The sequence below is a fragment of the Lissotriton vulgaris genome, chromosome 2_1, assembly GCF_964263255.1.
Source record: "Lissotriton vulgaris chromosome 2_1, aLisVul1.2, whole genome shotgun sequence".
NCBI classification, from domain to species: Eukaryota; Metazoa; Chordata; class Amphibia; order Caudata; family Salamandridae; genus Lissotriton; species Lissotriton vulgaris.
The window spans coordinates 1,905,635,466-1,905,653,785 of record NC_141687.1 but is presented as its reverse complement, the minus strand read 5'-3'; the positions used below and the strand labels follow the sequence as shown (position 1 = coordinate 1,905,653,785).

Here is an 18,320-nt window from a genome sequence, read left to right as displayed (position 1 = left end):
GATTCTATACTAGGAAATATGTTGCCTAGTGTATATGATCTTTTATCCATGATACATATTGTCAAGGTATCAATATACATATACACTTAAAGAATGGATTAGTTTCTAAGCTCTTATGTAGCCTCTCTCTTGTTCTCTTAGGTTTGACTCTTGGGAAGACTTTGAGGATGACCATGGTAAGGGGAAGGAGAATGGGTATCAGACTTTACACAAAGTCCTGGAACCTTTCCTTTTGCGTAGAGTGAAGAAAGACGTAGAAAAATCCCTGCCAGCCAAAGTGGAGCAAATTCTCAGGGTAGAGATGTCTGCATTACAGAAGCAATATTACAAGTAAGTGATTTGGATTTTTTGAGGCATTACTTCTCCATGTTTTTGCTTAGTTTTCATTGCGATTTAGGGATACATTTAGTTAACAAATACATTTTTTAAAACAATAAGACCAAGAAAGAGCATTCATACTGAAGGAACTTACTAATCACTGGAACTGTACAATAAAAGTCTTACAAATGTGATGATAGATGCTAGCTACAAGTTTCATTAAAGTGCAGTGTGCTAAGCAACTCTGAGATGCTAATCAAGTGAAAATTTTGTAGCTGGCCGACTGCATAAATGAATTTGTCAAAAGATAGGAATACAATTCCAATTAACTATTAAGAGATTTTTGGTAACCCCCTTGAGAATCCTTGTTTCCTACTCTTCTCAGCCCCCAATAATGAGCTACATGTTAAATTCCCTTACGTGTAGTATTAAATTTTTTGTTTCCTGGTAGTTACCGTGCAACTGTCGTCCACCCACCCCCATCATTTTCTTCAAGTAAAGTTCAAGAAGTCAGATCTGCTGAAAAGTCAGTTGAGAAAAAAGCCTGGTAAAGAATTAAATTTTGTAATCCAAATAGGAACTAAATCCCTCATTCATGGTGCTGGTAGTTTGGAGGGCGATAGGCCTCTAAAAGAAAAATGCACAAATCTAATGAGCACAAGCTTGTTTGTGCTTTAATACCTCCAGTGACTCTGACTTTGTACCTAACCAGACCCAAGTTAAGGGGCTCAAGTAAACACTAAAACAAAGGGAAAAGAGTGAATCATCATCATCTACTTCTCAGTTAGCATATACAGTTGGGGAAGATAACACAGAGGAGATCTTTTTCTTCGATCACAAGGTGTAGTGTGTCCTATAACACTCTATTCAGAAAGGGCAGTGTGGCAAAACATAGATAATGACTCTCCATAGGGAAGTTAAACATGTGTCCAAGCAGAACTATTCCACCAGATGACATTACAATTTATTATGTAGTCGTTGAAAGACCTGCAGAGATATATCTGAGGTGCAATATGAGGAACAGAAGGACTTCTGTTTTCTGCAGGAAATAGAAAATGCTTCTGAAATAAGTAATTTCTGACTGTTAGGAAAAGGAGCACAGCAAACTGAGGTTTTTACTAAGTCTTCTACATCAAGATCTGTAATGGTACCTCAAGAACCCCAAAATACGGAAAGGCCTAATTAAAAGCATCGATGAATACTTTTTGGAGACCGAACACACAGTTGAGTCCCACCAGACACTGTGGGGCGCTTTCAAAACGGTGGCCCGAGGGCAGGCTCCAAATAAGACTGGGTGAAAGAAATCTCCAACATGGAGCAGGACATTGGATACTGTCTAGAACAGGATATCACCTCAGATGCCACACCTGAAGCCCTCCACTCCCTCCGTCTGCGACAGGAAGAATACCGAGCGTTGGTCACTGACCGTGCCAAACTACTGGGGCAGGAGAGGCTGGGACGTATATATGACTGGGGTGACTAGGCCGGCAAATTGCTCGCATGGTTAGACAAGAAGGAACATGCCAGCAGGCTTGTGGCAGAAGTCAAAGGCACTGATGGTTCCCCAGTGACCGATCCTCAAGGCATAGCTAACCACTTTGCAGCTCAATTCCAAACCGTGTATAGCTCGGTGGCGCCATACCCTGAAGCTGACTTTACTGATCTTATTAAAGACATTTCTGTACTAAAGATCTCAGACTTTACATTCATGGACAGTGCACTGACTGCTGATGAAATAGTAACCGCAATAAGAACGCTACATTCGGGGAAAGCTCTGGGCCCAACTGGCATTCCAATTGAGCTCTACAAGCTTCGACCAGATAAACTGGTCCCCTTATCTTAAGTCTATGTTCGAGGAAAGCCTTACACAGGGTTTATTGCCATATGACCAGAGAATTGCTACTATAGTCACAATCCACAAGGAAGGGAAACCCAAAATGGAGTGTACCTCCTATCGGCCTATATCGCTGTTGAATGCAGAACCCAAAATTCTGGCTGAAGTACTTGCCACCCGGCTGATCAAGGTGATATGCGAACTAGTCCATCCAGATCAATCTGGGTTATGCCTAAATGAAACACCGCTCTCAACTTGCGCTCACTACACGGAGTCCTGGGCAGAGTACCGACGATACGAGAGGATGCCGTTGTGGTTTCCCTAGACGCCACTATGGCTTTCGATACACTGGAATGGCCTTCTCTTTTTGCTGTACTTGTCAAACTGGGATTTGGGCCAAATTTCTGCCGCTGGATACGACTGTTATACAGTGCACCGCTGGCCCAGGTAGTTGTATATTGACAAAGTCTGAACCCTTTAAACTCAGCCGAGGGACCCGTCAGGGGTTCACCCTTTTTCCCTTACTGTTCGCTTTGGCCCTTGAACCTCTCGCAGCGTGGATCCGTAAAGATGTAATGATCCGCGACATGCGCTGGTCGGGGGACTGGGAGGACCGAATATCCCTGTACGCTGATGATATTCTCTTTAATCTCACGTCCCCTAAGAGATCCCTAATAGCAGCTTTCAACATATTAGATATTTTTGGTAGGTACTCTGGGTTTCGCGTCAATTGGCAAAAATCACTTCTGTATGTCCTATTGGGAACTTCTCCCCCTTTGCCCCGAAGCTGCCCGATTCTTGTAGTGTCAGACGGTTTCAAATACTTGGGCATATTTATATCTCTAGAACCATCAGCTCAATACGCCCACAATCTGCTCCCCCCACTGCAACGGCTCAAAAGCGACATAACACAATGGATTTCACTCCCGCTTTCACTATTGGGCAAGGCTGCATTATTTAAAATGATGTCTTTACCCCGTTTCCTCCACGCTCTGCAGAATTCAGCCGACCTTTCCCAAACTCGTACTTTAAAGATCTCGAAAGACTCCTGAGAGACCTCCTATGGGGAGGGAGACCACCTATCGCTATGAAAAAGCTGACATTTAGCTGGTATGATGGAGGAATCGGGTTGCCTGATATTAAAAAATATTACTGGGCTGCAAATCTAACAGCTATTAACCATTGCATGTATGGTCACCCTGACAACCCGGAATTCCTTATGGATCATTGGCTTTTACCCAAAGGGATCTTTTCAAAAGCATTAGATTCCACACCAAACAAATACCTGCTCACCGGACGCCCATGGCCCACACAGATAAAATCTGGCACTCGACTACTAAATCAATCGACTGGCAAAACAAGTTGATGCTGGCCACACTCTTGTGGGATTCACAAAAACTAGGGTATATGGGGAACTCAAAAGGATTTGATAAATGAGACTTAATAGTTATTTCCCATGTCAAAGACCTTTGGCGCGCTGGGGGTGTGAAATCCTTTGACACTCTACAAACTCAATATGCCCTGGCAAACTCAGAATATTATCGATGCCTACAAATCAGACACTTGCTGCAAATAGCAATTCCCGAAGACTCGACTCCGCTGGACGCCTCCCCACTAGAGGACAGACTATTGAATGATCACCTGCCTGACAGGGCCATCTCCCTAACGTATCGGAAACTCATTAACAACATTGACAACCCCTTATTGAAGTTGCGAGACAAATGGACTGAAGACGAAATAGAATTAGATGACAAAACCTGGCAGGAAGCAATCTCCTCTCCTAAAACGGTCGCTATCCGAGTGAGACTCAGACTGGTGCAACTAAACATCCTCCACAGAATTTATGTACCTGGTCCCCAGCTGGTGCACATGGGTGGGCTGACAGAAGGCTCGTGTAGGAGGGGATGAGCACAATTGGGCACGTTCACACATATACTATTGCACTGTGAGCGAATTCAGCTATACTGGCGCAACATTCACACGGTCATGAGTGAAGTGTTGGGGGTAGAAATCAGACCGGAAGCGCCCAGGTGCCTCCTTAACATCTGGGAACCTACCGACCTCAACACTTCTACTACGAAATGTGTCACGCTTGGCTGCATGATCACCAAGAGAAATATTGTACAGCTCTGGGGAGCTGCACAGCTGCCCACGTTCAAAGCCTGGGAACAAGATCTTGACTAGTGTATACTGAGAGAGAAAACAGTCTATGTGGCCCGGGGTTGTCCCTGCAAATGGTCCAAGGTTTGGGCCCTCTGGAACGCATATCAGAGTGATATATGTATCCCTCCCCGTGAAGTTGATGAAGATGACCCCTCAACCCCGTGAATTTCAATGAATTGTGCTGCTGTATTAAATGTAACCTGATTTTACTGTAACCCTCAATTGATTCTGTGAACTTGTACCTTCATGTCGAGACTGTTTAATAAAAGGATTTACAAAAAAGAAAAGTGCGCCTAGCCTGTGGTCGACGAGGCATTGAATATAGTGTGAATCAAAGCACTGAAATGCAGGGGGAGATCAGTATTCAAAAGAGCATGCACCTCGGCGCGAGTGTTAGCCCCGTGAGGGACAAATGTTTCACGCGAAGAATTAAGGGCGACTTCTTTCTGAGACAATAGAGCCCTTATTCGACTCATCTTGTTGAACTCTGCTTTCAAGGTCGGAATGGAAGGCCAGATGGATACATCGAGCTTCCCATGCGGAGGAGGGAATAGCACATTTTTGCAACAAGCTGCACGTTGGGAAACAGTCACAATGTATGGAATCCCTGCCAGCATACCGCAGCAATCTTCATTATTTAAAAGCAAATAACTACCATTTGCTTGCAACGTGAAAGTCGGTGTTATAGCTGGGACAGGATTCCCTTTTAAAATGCATGCTAAATTCGGTGCATCAGAATTGCAAGAGCCATGCAATTGGATGTTTCTGCAAACTAATGAATGATCAGGTGTTGAAGTGCAATCTTCACCCTTCAAATAAACTTCTTTACCTTCCCTCAGGCACCTATAGATGAATGGCAGAGACCAAACTTCATGGAGATAGGCGCTTCCCAAAGATTCATATCTGTCAATGGCATAGTACTTCATACATGAATCGAACTTAAATAAGGGAAAAGGCAACGTTATTAACCCATGAATGAGCCATACTGCTAAATTATATTCGGCAACAGAAAAAGGTAATGGTTCTAACTTTTCAATATGCAAAGGTGAATACGCTGCATAAATTGTTATTTCACAGTCAAATTGAACGGTAAAAATAATGAAGAGGTATTCATGTATTCCCAGGCCACTTTACCAGCCTTTAACGTTTGTAATGTCCAAGCAAATTGCATAATGGAACGCAATTGATTCTGACCATGGTACGAAACAGACGCTTCAACCTATACAATATCAACAACAGATGAAACAATATTATCCAACGTGTACATTCGGGAAGAAAGGGTGTTAATGCTATTATCAACAACTGCAAGCACTTTTTCTAAATTAGCCTTGTCGATTGCACGTAATCTAGAAGCTGCATCTATTTGAGATAGTTTCCAAACTTAGTTGTAAACAGCATATTATCCATAAATCCATCTTTTCGACCTGCCTCCTGCAGGGCTTTTAACAAAATCATTTAGATCAACATCCTCAGTTAATTTGGACAAATGGAGTTTAACTGACGCCAAGGTGGAATGATTGAGCTAATTTTGACATATTTGCCCACCGAATAGGTAGTAACAGTATGGGTCCTTTCAAAATGGGGATCCACCCTAACCAGTGTATAGCCCGGGGCCTGACCCAGAAAATGATAGTTGCATAAATCTGAACTTTTCAGCCATAACAACCAACCTTGGGAATCAAAACTGAAAATGTTTAGAGGAATTTAGTATCAGAGATTGTAACTCACTAAGGAACCTATCGGTGTGATTGTACCATGTAGGGTATTCTCTCAGATCAGGAAGGGAAGGAGCATTTAATTTTTTAGACGTAGCCAATCCAAAGTAGGTGGTTTGTGAAATAGTCAAATTCAAAAATATCATATGGTTCGGGATGAGACGTGCACAATGCAAAGCCTCAGAGCCTTGTACTTGCCAGCCTTTAGAACCCCAAACAGATTTAAGATCAATAGTATCTCTCCAAAGGTCATAGCCCCCTATTGCTAATTGTTCGTGAAAGGACTTAGAATATAGTAATTTAGAGTGGGTAAGTCTATCTTTGGAAGAGTACTTAGCAGTCATCTTAAAATAAAATGAGTCCGGATTAGATTGATTAGAATCAGCAAAATATGTAAACTTTTTTAAAAGAGATTTTGAGCTACCCTCAACGGAAGCTGAACAATATTCCCATTGTGTGTGATTAACCACATTTCTAAATTTGTGCAGAAAATGATTGCCATAGTGTTGGTAAAAGAATAAATCTGCATAGTTGGCTGAGTCTAAATACACATCTTCAGCATAATATTTCAAATCAGAAAACAGAGCCTCTATGGCCTGGACATCCCAATCATCAGAGCGTATATTTTGTTCTCCAGTATTAGGGTGTCTTTAATAGATTCTCACACACAAGAGGGGAGAGGGTCTATATCTAATTCAACCACCCCAAACCCCCTAAATGACTCTAGTACACACAAAAGAGGGGTGGAGAATAACAAAGCATGAACGATAAAAGATAGTTACAAACAAACATTGGCACACTCATGAGTGATGAAAAACTGCCCTCACTCACACACAATGTGTGTGACATGCTTCATCATCGGGTCTGCTACAACGCCCGGGTGTAGCCACACTCCGGGCGGAGCATAGGGAGGGGGAACACATTTTTTGTTGTTGTTGTATTTACACAAGGACAACGTGTAACAGACAACTAAAAGTGACGACAGTGTTCACAAACAAAAGCCAACAGATCAAGACGGAGTACAGTGAAAAACAAGAAAATGCAGTAGAGAGTGATTAAACTGGCTCCTGGATACCAGATATACATTTTATTGGTAGGTTCCAAGGTCAGGGTAAAAAAGGACTGGATGGTCGTACTAGGGAAGGATATTAGGACCCCCTAGTGCCCCTCCTTTACTGCTGTAGTCAACATCTTTCAACCCCTTATCGCCCATAATTACTGGGTCACCTGGGTCTTTGTGACGGGGGAGAACCGGATGACCCAATGCAGCATGACGGACAACAACTTTCCTTGAACAATGCCCTATTGCTTTGACCTTTTTAGGTCGAATCCTGCATTGCAGGGCATGGACCTGCTGCAGGCAAAGACCTATTGTGAACAGGGGGATTTCAGTACTGCGTGAAACCACGCCCCCTTTTTCCATTGGCAGGCCTCGCAAAACGGAGGCCTGCCATTGGAAAAAGCTCCTGTTTAGCAGATTTGTCTGCTCTGGATCCCGCCTCTCGAGGACTCCATGACCTGCCTTACGGTAGCACGACAACATTTTTAGAAATATTGCCTTGGCAACCATGAGGCAGGTCAGGGAGTCCTGGAGGGGCGGGATTCAGTATTCTGTTCCTGCCCCGTTTTTTTTTGTTTCGTTTGTGCCGTCATTCCAGCACGTTCCTGGGCGGTGGAGGAGGTAGGGGAGAGGCGGTGCGGGTTATGTTTGTTTAAATGCAGATGATCCTTTCACGGCCGTGCAGCTTTACTGCTGCGCGGCCAATGCTTGTTCTTTAAGTGTTTTGATTTAGTGGAAGCCTCATTGTTTTCGTAAAGACGCTTAAATCGTTTTTATAGTGGATATTATTTTTGTTGTATTCACGGTGGCATTTGATTTGTATTGAATAAAAACATTCAGCAACTTTTATTCCATTTTGAGTCTGTTTTTTCACGAACATAGTTTATCCCTTTGCTGCGTACACAATTAATTATTTTGACCATGTAGGCGATTTCCATACAAAGATTTTCAGCTCGGGTATTCGCCTGTGGTTCAGCAGTATTTGTCCTTCATCGATGTCTCTGGCAACGTACGTATGCTTAGGACGCGGGCGCGCTCGTAGCCATTGAAATAGTCACAATTCTGCTTGTCATTCTCACGCGGGACGTCATTTGTGCGACGTGATGCAGCAGAGAAGGCATGGTCGCCCAGTAAACACTGGCCCTGGAAACAGCTGGAAGGCTTCTCTGTATGTCGATATTTAAGTTTAGGCTAACTGTGACTCAGCACAGGCTGATGGATAAATACTGCTGGCGTGGCCGTTTCCGACAGTACATGCCCAAAAGAAGAACGAAGACTTTCAGTACCCAAAGGAGAGCAGTTTCCAGGTGACATAGGCCAGAGACATTAATCGCAATCTCACTGGGGACAGGTAGACTTTCAAGAACGTGCAGACAAGAAGACTCTTGAGGCAGCCCACCACCACACAGCTGTTTTTGAGCGAATAACCAGCAGAGGTGAGCTCCTTCATAGAGTTTATTTGAACATTGTTGAGCTGAGATTTTTTTTTCGCACGTGTTATTTATTTTCTTTTCTGTCTGCCGTGTTTTCGCCGCTTGCCGAATAAGACAATTAATGTAGCATGCGACAGTATATATATTTTATTAAATCCTCCCCATAATAGCACACTCACCTTAACCACAGTTGTTTTGGAAAAGAAAACATTCTGTAGAGACTTCCCTGGATGTCATTCCTTTTCCAGGGTGGGAAACCTACTTTCATACTCATTCTCATTTACTTTCTGAATGTCTCGTTAGATAAATATAACCATTCAAGTCGTTACTTGCTTGGAATCCGATTTAGATAGTTTCTACAAGTGTTTCATTTGAGTGTTTTACAGTTTTAAAGCTGTTTCTGCCTCCTTTCTTAATTTCCATGTCAGTTTTTTCTATATTTTTAAAGTTTATATTCTCATTTGTTTTAGAAAATGTATACATCGTAGATTTTAATGAATACTGTTGTATGGTTAAATCCGAGAATATGAGAAAAAACGTTGTTTCTGCAAATCAAACGTTGTTTTGTAACATTGTTTATTTTAAAGCAGACCAGTGGCCGCCAGCATTTGAGAATTAGCTACTGTTAGCCTACAAAGGGGGTCACAGATCATAATAAATGGGGCTGGTTTGAGGAGTGTGATTGTAAGCTGCATTGTTCGAGATCATGCAGTAAGGGCAAGGAGCGAAAAGGGGAGCTCATTTCATTGTGGAGGAACTAGGAGGGTCCTTACTGAAGTCAATGACAGAAGGGGCTGTTTAGTTACTTTTTAAATAATAAGGGGGGGGTGATTGTTCAGCCTGGAGACACAGGAAGAGGTGTTCAGTGGCAAGTTTGTCTTGAGCTCCGTTTTGGATTTCTTGTTTTCAGTCCGGCAATATCATGAACAGCAGCATCAGCTGGTTAGTGTGTTACGGTGGTGGGCTATCTTCATTGAGTTGTAGTTGCAGTTCTGAAGGGGTAGCTAATGGAAATCATTTATGGTGTTGAAGTGGTCCTGTTTCTTCAGTTGTTTGAGGGAGCCGCTGCGGCAACCAAAAAAGACACCGTTGACAGGGATGATGGCGAGTAGGGCACAATCCAGGTGGGAGAGTGCAAGTCATGTTCCATAGTGGTTACTGAGCATTATTTGCAGTGGGTACTGTTGTTTACCAGCGATTTCCATTTATTTTTTTATATTTAAAAGGTTTTATATAGCGCTAGCTGGACCCAAGAGTATCAGAGCGCTTTACAGGGTGAGTTACACATCAAGAACAGATAAACATAGGGCAATTTGCTAACATAGAATAAGACATTCGAGTCTTACGAGAGTCTAAGGATAATTCAGAGATCATGTAAAGAAAATGAGCACTGGTGAATAAGTAGAGAGGGGTTGAGTAGTGAGATTGAGGATGAAAGAAGGAGAGAGATTTTAGGAAAGGTAGTAGGAAGGAGAGAGTAGAGGTAATGCAAAGGGTACATGGACAGAGAGTTCAATACAATTAAGAACCCCAATATTTGTTAAGAAGAAGCAGCTTGAGTTTTTTTTTTGTCTCCTGGCGTTGAACCGCGCGAAAGCACTGTCTCGCCAGAGACCTTTTGTGAGCGACTCTGCTTCCCAGGAGAGGGGACAGGAGCTGGCCACGCGCTTCTCTGAGAGACGAAATACAGCGGGCCACGCGCACGTGAACGTGCGCTCTATTGAGCAGGCTCACGTCGTCTCGCTCTCACCGCGCTTTCAGTTTCACACGCTGAGGGACGTTCTCGCACCTCCCATAGTCACAGATGAGACTGCGCGTGGCCTCCTTGCCAGAGGACTTGTGTCCCCCTCTAGCCTCACGCTCTAACCCGGAAGCCTCTCCTCCGCAACGCTCCTCCCCCGGTGAGTGCGGCTCTGCCGGCAGGCGCTACCCATCTGGCGGCTCAACGGCTCGTTTAAGAAAGTAGAAAAGTGAGCCAATAAACGCTCATCGTGTCGTTAGGCATGAGGCTAGGGATGGCATGTCGAATTAATGTAATGAGTATTACTATGGAAAACGAAGAACATTGAAGAGTCCTAATTTAAAATACTTGCCATCGTCACTCCATCCCGCCTGCTCCTGTCAGTCTCCTCCTTCTCCACACGCTCGTTCCTCCAGGCCCGCAATATGAATGAGAGGCAGCCTTTCGAGCGACTCCCGGCAGACGTACGACCTCTCAACTATGCGCTGTGCCTGCGACCCGACCTGGTGGACTTTACCTTCGAGGGAAAGCTGGAAACGGCTGTGCAGGTATGGGGGTACAGCAATGCTCTCTCACCTGGTGGTTGTATTACAGTGTGTGGTCCCGCACAAGGCCCGTTTTACACACTTAAATTGGGTGAGGAGTTAATCGTGTGGGTTTGAGCTGTGGAACTGCAGGATGGCAGGATTAGGGTAAAAGAACCCGGCGTATGCGTTAGAGTAGGCATGGGGCCGCCCGCAATGTCCCCACCTGCTACAGTCTCTCACTGTGGATGTTAGTTGAATTAGAGGTGTGATTTGTTTTGAAGAGCAGCGGTGAAACAGCCGTGAAGTGGGCTTCATAATATTGGCCAGTGTACGTGTGTGATCAATTTATGTTGCAGATGTGGAAATTAAAGCTTTCTGCGATGAGAAAGCGGCCACAGATGTCCCGTGCTGTCGGTGGATGTAAGGCAGCATTATAGACGATTTACGAGACTACGTGATTGCATGTACACTGGGGCGTCCTCAGCAGAGTGCTAGTGTAGTGCCCTCTCAGCTTTAGGTATGGTTGATGGATAGTTTCTAAGGTAGGAGGAACATGTATTTTTGTTTGGTGCTTTAGACAGTGGTTCTGTTTCTAAGAACTATAAATACGGGATGTTCGTGTTATTCCGTTAAATGGTTCCTGACTTACTTAACTTTGAGGCAGGTGCAAGGCTTAGTTAGCTTTGCCGGGATTTGAGTTTGCTTCAAAGAACGACGGTTCCTATGTACTTGTTTGAAGCAATATGGAGATATCCTGCATTAGAAAACGTCTGTATTACAGAATTGTGAGAGTATGAGTGATATCACCAAATACTTATTCTGTTAATAAAGTACAATTAATACTGGAACCATATGTTAATTTTTTTTACCTTAAGTCAATATGTGAAGGTTATAGTGACCGTGCAATACTCAAGAAAAACGAGAACCCAGTCAAGTAACAAAAAGCAAATAATCCACACATTACAAAATAGAGGTTTGACTGCTCACTGATTACGTAATATCGCATATTTGGACACACTGTTCCAATGTATGACCAGTAGAAAACAGAATCCATGTCAACATTAGTTGACGTTTCAACCCCTACTGACTACAAATACTAACTGCATATACTGGCGTCTTCAACTAACCAGGCGATGCCTTACAACCTCAGTAGGATTTTTTGTTTTGAAGTGGTATTAAAATAAGCCACAAACAATAAAGCAACATCCTTATCTTTGTCTCAGATCATTCAAAGTTTCCGTATTGTTTCGTTTTCTTAACTGCACTGTGACCTACCAGCTGTAAAGGACCACACAGTCCGGGTGTGCTAGTAGTGAAGAGGACCCAGCCCATTGTTATGGCTGGATTTTCCGTTGAAATGGGATCAGCCCCCAGGGGCCCCTATGACCCAGCCAAAACGTACTCACCTTCCCTCCTTAGACAGTATTCACAATGGATAGATGTACGGATATATATACAGGTCGTACCTAAGGATGGGGAATATACATAGATTTTCTACAATATTCACATCAGTTGGTCTAGCGGCCACCCCGACCCAGACCGGTCTACCCTAGGGCAGATCTGACACACAATCCGGTGCGTCTACACATGGGCCTGCAGAACCCAATGCTCCCTTTTCCAAACTGTTCGCAATCCTGCGAAACTACACGCTAGTTCGACCTCCTAGCGCTCTCACTTGTTCAAGCCACAATCCTGTGGGTATCGGCACTGGTAATCCTCCCCAGTGTTCTCACTAACGCCGTATATCAACGACGACCACATTCCTATGAACAATCATCAGGATAATATCTCAGTTACCTACTCGGGATAAAACTATAATAATAATGTTTGATACGGTTCCCAAATTATATGGTGTACCTCCTATTCTTGGCATCAAAGGTCCACTCACTCCCTCTTTGTTCGATCACTATTTACCTGATCGGGATTTTCACATCCGCTCACATAAGCAACGCTCAACTAGGTGATGCATTTATCAAGATTGAACATGAATACGAGGCACACGATAATTCCATAAGAATTAGGATATTTATTAACAGTAGACACAAATCACATTACTATGCAACATAACTTCTGCAAAGAAAAAGGTAAAGATTAGAGTGCACGTTCTATTAGAGCTGGTCGGACGTCACCTGATTACTATGAAGGTTGGGCTCGGCAGTCATCTAGGTTCCCTTCTCGTCTCTGTATCCTGGCTCGCCTTGCAGTCACACCCCAGCCGTCACAAGTACACGTCTGCACCGCTAGGCTCAACCTCGTCTGCTTCCCTTCAGGACCCCGGAACCTTGCTGATTATTAGATACCGCCTCTTTCTCTCTCTGTATCAGTGCGCTCCGCGCTAATTCTCGCTCAGTCTTTCTCAGAGAGTTTTGGTCTTAAATCTTTCTCGGACTTCAAAGATGGCAACTGTCCGCCATGAGATGAGTAATGGCAGAGATGCTAACGGCTAGGTGCCGCCTACGGACTAACTCACAAACTGACTAACACCTTCGCTAATATCAAAGGCCGTTCCTTCATGGAAATTCACGGCCAGTAACCTGCCGCCCACCAAATTCTTGTACCTCCCCGTACCAAGGACACTTTCCCAGCCGGCCGGCCTGAAGTTGTGTCTTCGGAGTGGAGAAAAATACATTCCTTCGATAAGGGTCAGCCTGAACCGGTTCTCTCCAAGCGAACAACAGCTTGAAACTAAAACACTACATTTGACCTAGAAAGCCTTCTCGAGCTACCGGGCAGAAAGCAAAATGGAGTCTGTCTCGTTTAAGGCCTACGGAGCCCACAATATGCATAGCTCCATGGAAAATATCCCAGCATGTTAGCAAATGAGCAAATCATGACTAATACTTATATATCTATCCCCTAACTTTAATTCATAAGCCCTATTTTAAGGAAAATAACACGAAAATGCCCTAATATATGTAAGACAGGGGCCCTGTCTATAGTCCTAGTCCCTATGCTATGGGGGTGATAGACTGGAGTCACTCTACATCATTCTCCCTCTCCAAAGAGCCAGCAGAAGAGCAGCCATTACACCCATTTAAAGCCCTGCGCAAACATATACGTTAAAAGTATATATTGAATTGAATGGAGAACCCTGTTCTTCGACAGAGTAGGGTTACCAGCAGTCTCAGATTTCCCAGGACAGTCCTGGTTTTCAGACGACTGTCCCAGCTTTTGGATTCTTTTCTTCACTTTAATTACATACCCAAGTTTTTTAGAAAATTGCCAGCTCATTCTGCAAAGCAGAAATGAAACGTATGCCCTCCTAACTGTGCATCTGAAGGGAAAAAAGCACCCAAATTCCTGCACGCTCTACCACACTGCTTTCAAGAACAGCATACTCTTGCACACACTCTCACTGCTCACCAATTCAAAGTATGCTAAAAATGTTATGCAACGCATGGTCATACACAATGCCAATAACTCAAACTTTAATGCTGCGAGACCTATTGCATTGTAAATGCTTGTTTGGAACAGCAACTGGAAAACTGGAAGAGCAAGGAGGACGTTACACCCGGACCCGAGGCCGGTTCTCCAGAGGAGCACTGCTTCTTTAATTGGGCGGAACTCATGCCGGAACACTCCCACGACTTCAAGGTAAAACCCAGCCTTGAACACACACAGGTGTGTTCATCACCCGGAGGCGGCGGAGTAGTTGGGAGAGACGAAGAGAACGACGGAGGAGAGTGGAGTACGGGATCAGAGAAGGAGATGAGATCGGAGGAGACTGGAGAACGGAGGTAGGCAGCTGGGACGCCACAGGAGCTCGGACCCTCGAGAAGGCGGCGACCGAAGACGAGCACGGAGCGAGACGAGTCGACTACAGCGACAAGCCAGGAGGCCAACGTGAAGGCGCTTTGCCCAGCCACACTTCGAGGGAAGTGTGGCTCTCGCAGGTATGGTCACGCTTTGCGGGCTGGGCGGGACGTAGGTGGGGGGGGGAACTGCACTTCGCTTCCAGTACGACTTAAGAGGCATCCTCGGCGAAGTGCTTTGGGGATTGAGAAGCCCCAGCCCCGAGCAGCTCCTGCACAGAAGATCAGCCCTCCAGCATCTACAAGATCTGCGTGGGGCCCTTTTGCTTGATTGCTGCTCGACGCGTTGTCTGGTCACTTGCCGGCTGGCTAGTGGCCTCCTAGACGACGATCCTTGAAATCCATTCTGCTGGTCTGGTTGCGCCAGCCTGGCCCTTGCTTCCCTGCAAAGGAGAAGCACCCCGGACCCTCCTGGTCCGCACCAGATGCCTTTTCCTCTCACCGTGTGGGTTGCCTTTGCCAAGGCCTGTTGATGCCGAATCTGGAACCAACACTGCCGACAGCGAGAGCCTGCGTGGGATAGCTCGCGCCTCCATCCTGGTCGTCGAAGACACCACCTGGTCCTCGTGGCTGCAGAGTCAAGCGTCCACTCTTCACCTGATCGCGACAACAGCATGTGGTTCCTTCCTGGTTCCACTCCGGTCACTGGCTAGTGACTGAACATTGTCCCCTCTGCTTTCAGGTCTTCATCTTCCCCGATCCATCCTTGGATCGCTCCGAACAGCTTCTTCCTGGTCGCCTGCAGCATCTTTCATCAAGGCTCCATAGACTTCAACGTGGGAACCCGTCACACTTTCACACCTATGCACCCGCAGCCCGTGGGTAAGGTAACAAGAGCATTTTGGTGCTCAATGGTAGATTAACTCTCCTAGTGTCCAGATTTCCAGTCGTTTTAGTCCTAACTAGTCAGAACTGTCCATACTCCCCTTTTTCGTAATTTGTACTGTCCATTGACTTTGTTACGCATCTCGCGTGTGAGTTCACACTCTGCACACGCGTCCCGTGGAACTCCTGCTACGTACCTAAGGTTAGGGTAGTATAGTCCCAGCGATCCAACAGCGTCTGGACAGCTCATTTCCTTTCATCGATTTCCTTATATCATTTGTTTAGTATATGGTTTGACGTGCCCCTAGGGCAACATTGTAACTTGTGCAAATTAACGTATTTTTCTTAGGAGTCTTGTCATGTGCTTAGCCCTCTGACCTCATAAAGAGTTCAGAGGTGTATGTTAGTTAATAAATATCTTGTTTATTTTCATAACTACCTGTGTGGTGTCCTTTCATTTGGTATTCAAGGGGTTATATGTGGTAAAACAGCTGGCTTCACATGCCAAAAGAGTTTAGCCTAAGACTGCTTTGTCCATACTACCATTAGGATAGCTGGTCTATAAGGTTGACCTACAACCAATCACCATTAGGGTTGTTTAGGCTGATACAAGGTGATCACTAGAACTAGTGAGCATCATATGTCAGGCCAACTTCTCATAGTCTCATCTAGTGGTCAAATTCCAAAGTACGGATGAGGATGACAATGATGCTGAAATTACCGAAGAGCATAATGTTCAGGCACAGGTTCAGACTCAAATTACGCCCATGGTATGTTTACCAGCGTCTATAGTCTCTGATTTGCGGTTTTTAATACAGGACTATAAACAACGATTCCCTGAGTCCTCGGCTCCAGCGGACAGGCAGGCTCCTCCAGCGGCGAGGGCAGTTGCGTGTCCACGGTCCAGACCACCACCTTTAGCGCTTCATCAGGAAAGGGAACAAGTACAATATCCTCCATCTTCTGAAGATGAGCCACATGAAGAGGGGGAGATCCAAGATGAAACTTCCAATCATGATGACGGAGATAATTGTATAATTTTTTCACCAGCGTCCCTGGAGCCCGCTACATCAGGTTCACCACTGGCGGACATAGGAGGGTTTCACAATCTGATGGAGAGAGCGGCCAAAAGGTTCCACATAACGATGGAGTCTCAGGAAACTGATTGTTTCCTTTATTATTTTAAGGAGCCGCTTAGGAAGACGACCAAATCAATTCCCATCATTGAATACATATGGAAAGAGGGTCTACAGTTGATGCAGACACCAGCCTCCGTTTCAGCGCTGGTTCCAAGGCTGGACAAAAAATACAAGGCCCCAGCATCGGCGCCAGCCTGTCTTACAGGGCACCCCAAACCAGACTCTGTGGTTACACAGGCGGCACAGAAAAATTCCAGGAATCCCTCTTCACCGTTAACAGCCCCACCAGATAAGGAGGGCAGGAAGCAGGACAATGTCGGTAAACGATTCTCAACCACATCGGCAATGACAATAAAGGCCGCAAATTCGATTGCGCTGCTAGGAAGATATAATAGACCATTATGGGCAGACATTGCTCCTTACTTATCTGAATTGCCGGACGACACGAAAGAGAAGGTTCAATCTCTGCTTCTAGAAGGTCAGTCTTCTGCCTCTGAGTTAATAGACTGTGCTCTGGATGTTGCAATGACTGGTTTCAGACAACTAGCAGGAGCAGCTGTATTGCGAAGGCAGGGATGCCTCAAGTCTACCTCACTCAGACAGGAGGTGCAGTCTAAGGTCCTGGGCATGCAATACGATGGACAATAACTGTTTGGCGCAAAAATTGATGAAGCATTGCAAACAATAAAGAAGGACACGGATACAGCGAGAGCACTTGGCATGCTGCAACTAAAAAACCAGTCCTTTCGAGGGAACAAAAACAGAGGTCAATCCTCTTACACAGGCAATTATCAAAATAGATCCTCATATTCATATGGCCACGGCAAGTCACAATACCAGCTGCGCCAACAACAGGGCAGGCAGTCCTCTTTTGGAAGGTCCAACTTTAGGGGAAAGACCCAACGAAAGCACGCTGGAGGACGCCAATGACCTATTACTACAGCCAGTCCATCCCTCATCTCCTTCTTTGAAAATTGGTGGAAAACTGACCCATTTCGTCAACAACTGGAGGAGAATAACAACGGACCGGTGGGTCCTCCAGTTAATTCAATTTGGACATTCTCTAGATTTCGAAATTATCCCTCCAACAACCCCTACTCGCCCTATGCCTCACAAAAACCTGCGATTGCTTCTTCAAGAAATCTCAATCATGCTTCGAAAAGGGGCAATAGAGTGCGTACCGTCAGCTCACAAGGGGAGAGGATTTTACTCCTGCTTCTTCCTCATTCAAAAGAAGGAAAAGAAATGGAGGCCCATTCTAGACCTTCGGGCGCTCAACGCATTCTTAAAGAAGCAATCGTTCCGCATGGTCACGATTCAAGAGATCTTGGGCCTACTGGAGGAGGGAGATTTCATGACGTCTTTGGACCTGCAGGACGCATGCTTTCACGTCCCAATCCACAAGAATCACAGGAAATCCCTAAGATTTGCAGTGGCGGGCCAACACTATCAGTTCTGTGTCCTCCCTTTTGGCCTCAAGTCTGCGCCCCGGATCTTCACCAAGTGTCTTTTCCCGGTGGCAGCATTCCTCCAACAGCATGGGCATCAAGTCTTCCTGTATTTGGACGACTGGCTGGTGAAGGCACCATCCTTGTCAGGCTCGACCAAATCCTCCAACGCCTGTCTCAATCTCTTCAAGCACTTGGGTCTTACACTCAATCAAGAAAAATCCACCCTACATCCCTCTCGAGTTATTACCTTCCTCGGAGCAACACTGGATACAAAAGCTGCGAAGGCTTTCCCAACTCAGGAG

The 18,320-nt window shown here is 45.2% G+C and overlaps 1 protein-coding gene across 1 annotated transcript in view; it reads left to right on the top strand.

Annotated features, from left to right (window-relative positions):
* Positions 1–18,320, top strand: part of CHD2 (chromodomain helicase DNA binding protein 2) — a 1,340,517-nt gene that overhangs the window by 953,551 nt on the left and 368,646 nt on the right. The window contains exon 16 of the mRNA XM_086956769.1: positions 142–330. Within this exon, the coding sequence (XP_086812895.1) occupies positions 142–330 (189 nt within the window). The remainder of the gene's footprint in view (positions 1–141; positions 331–18,320) is intronic.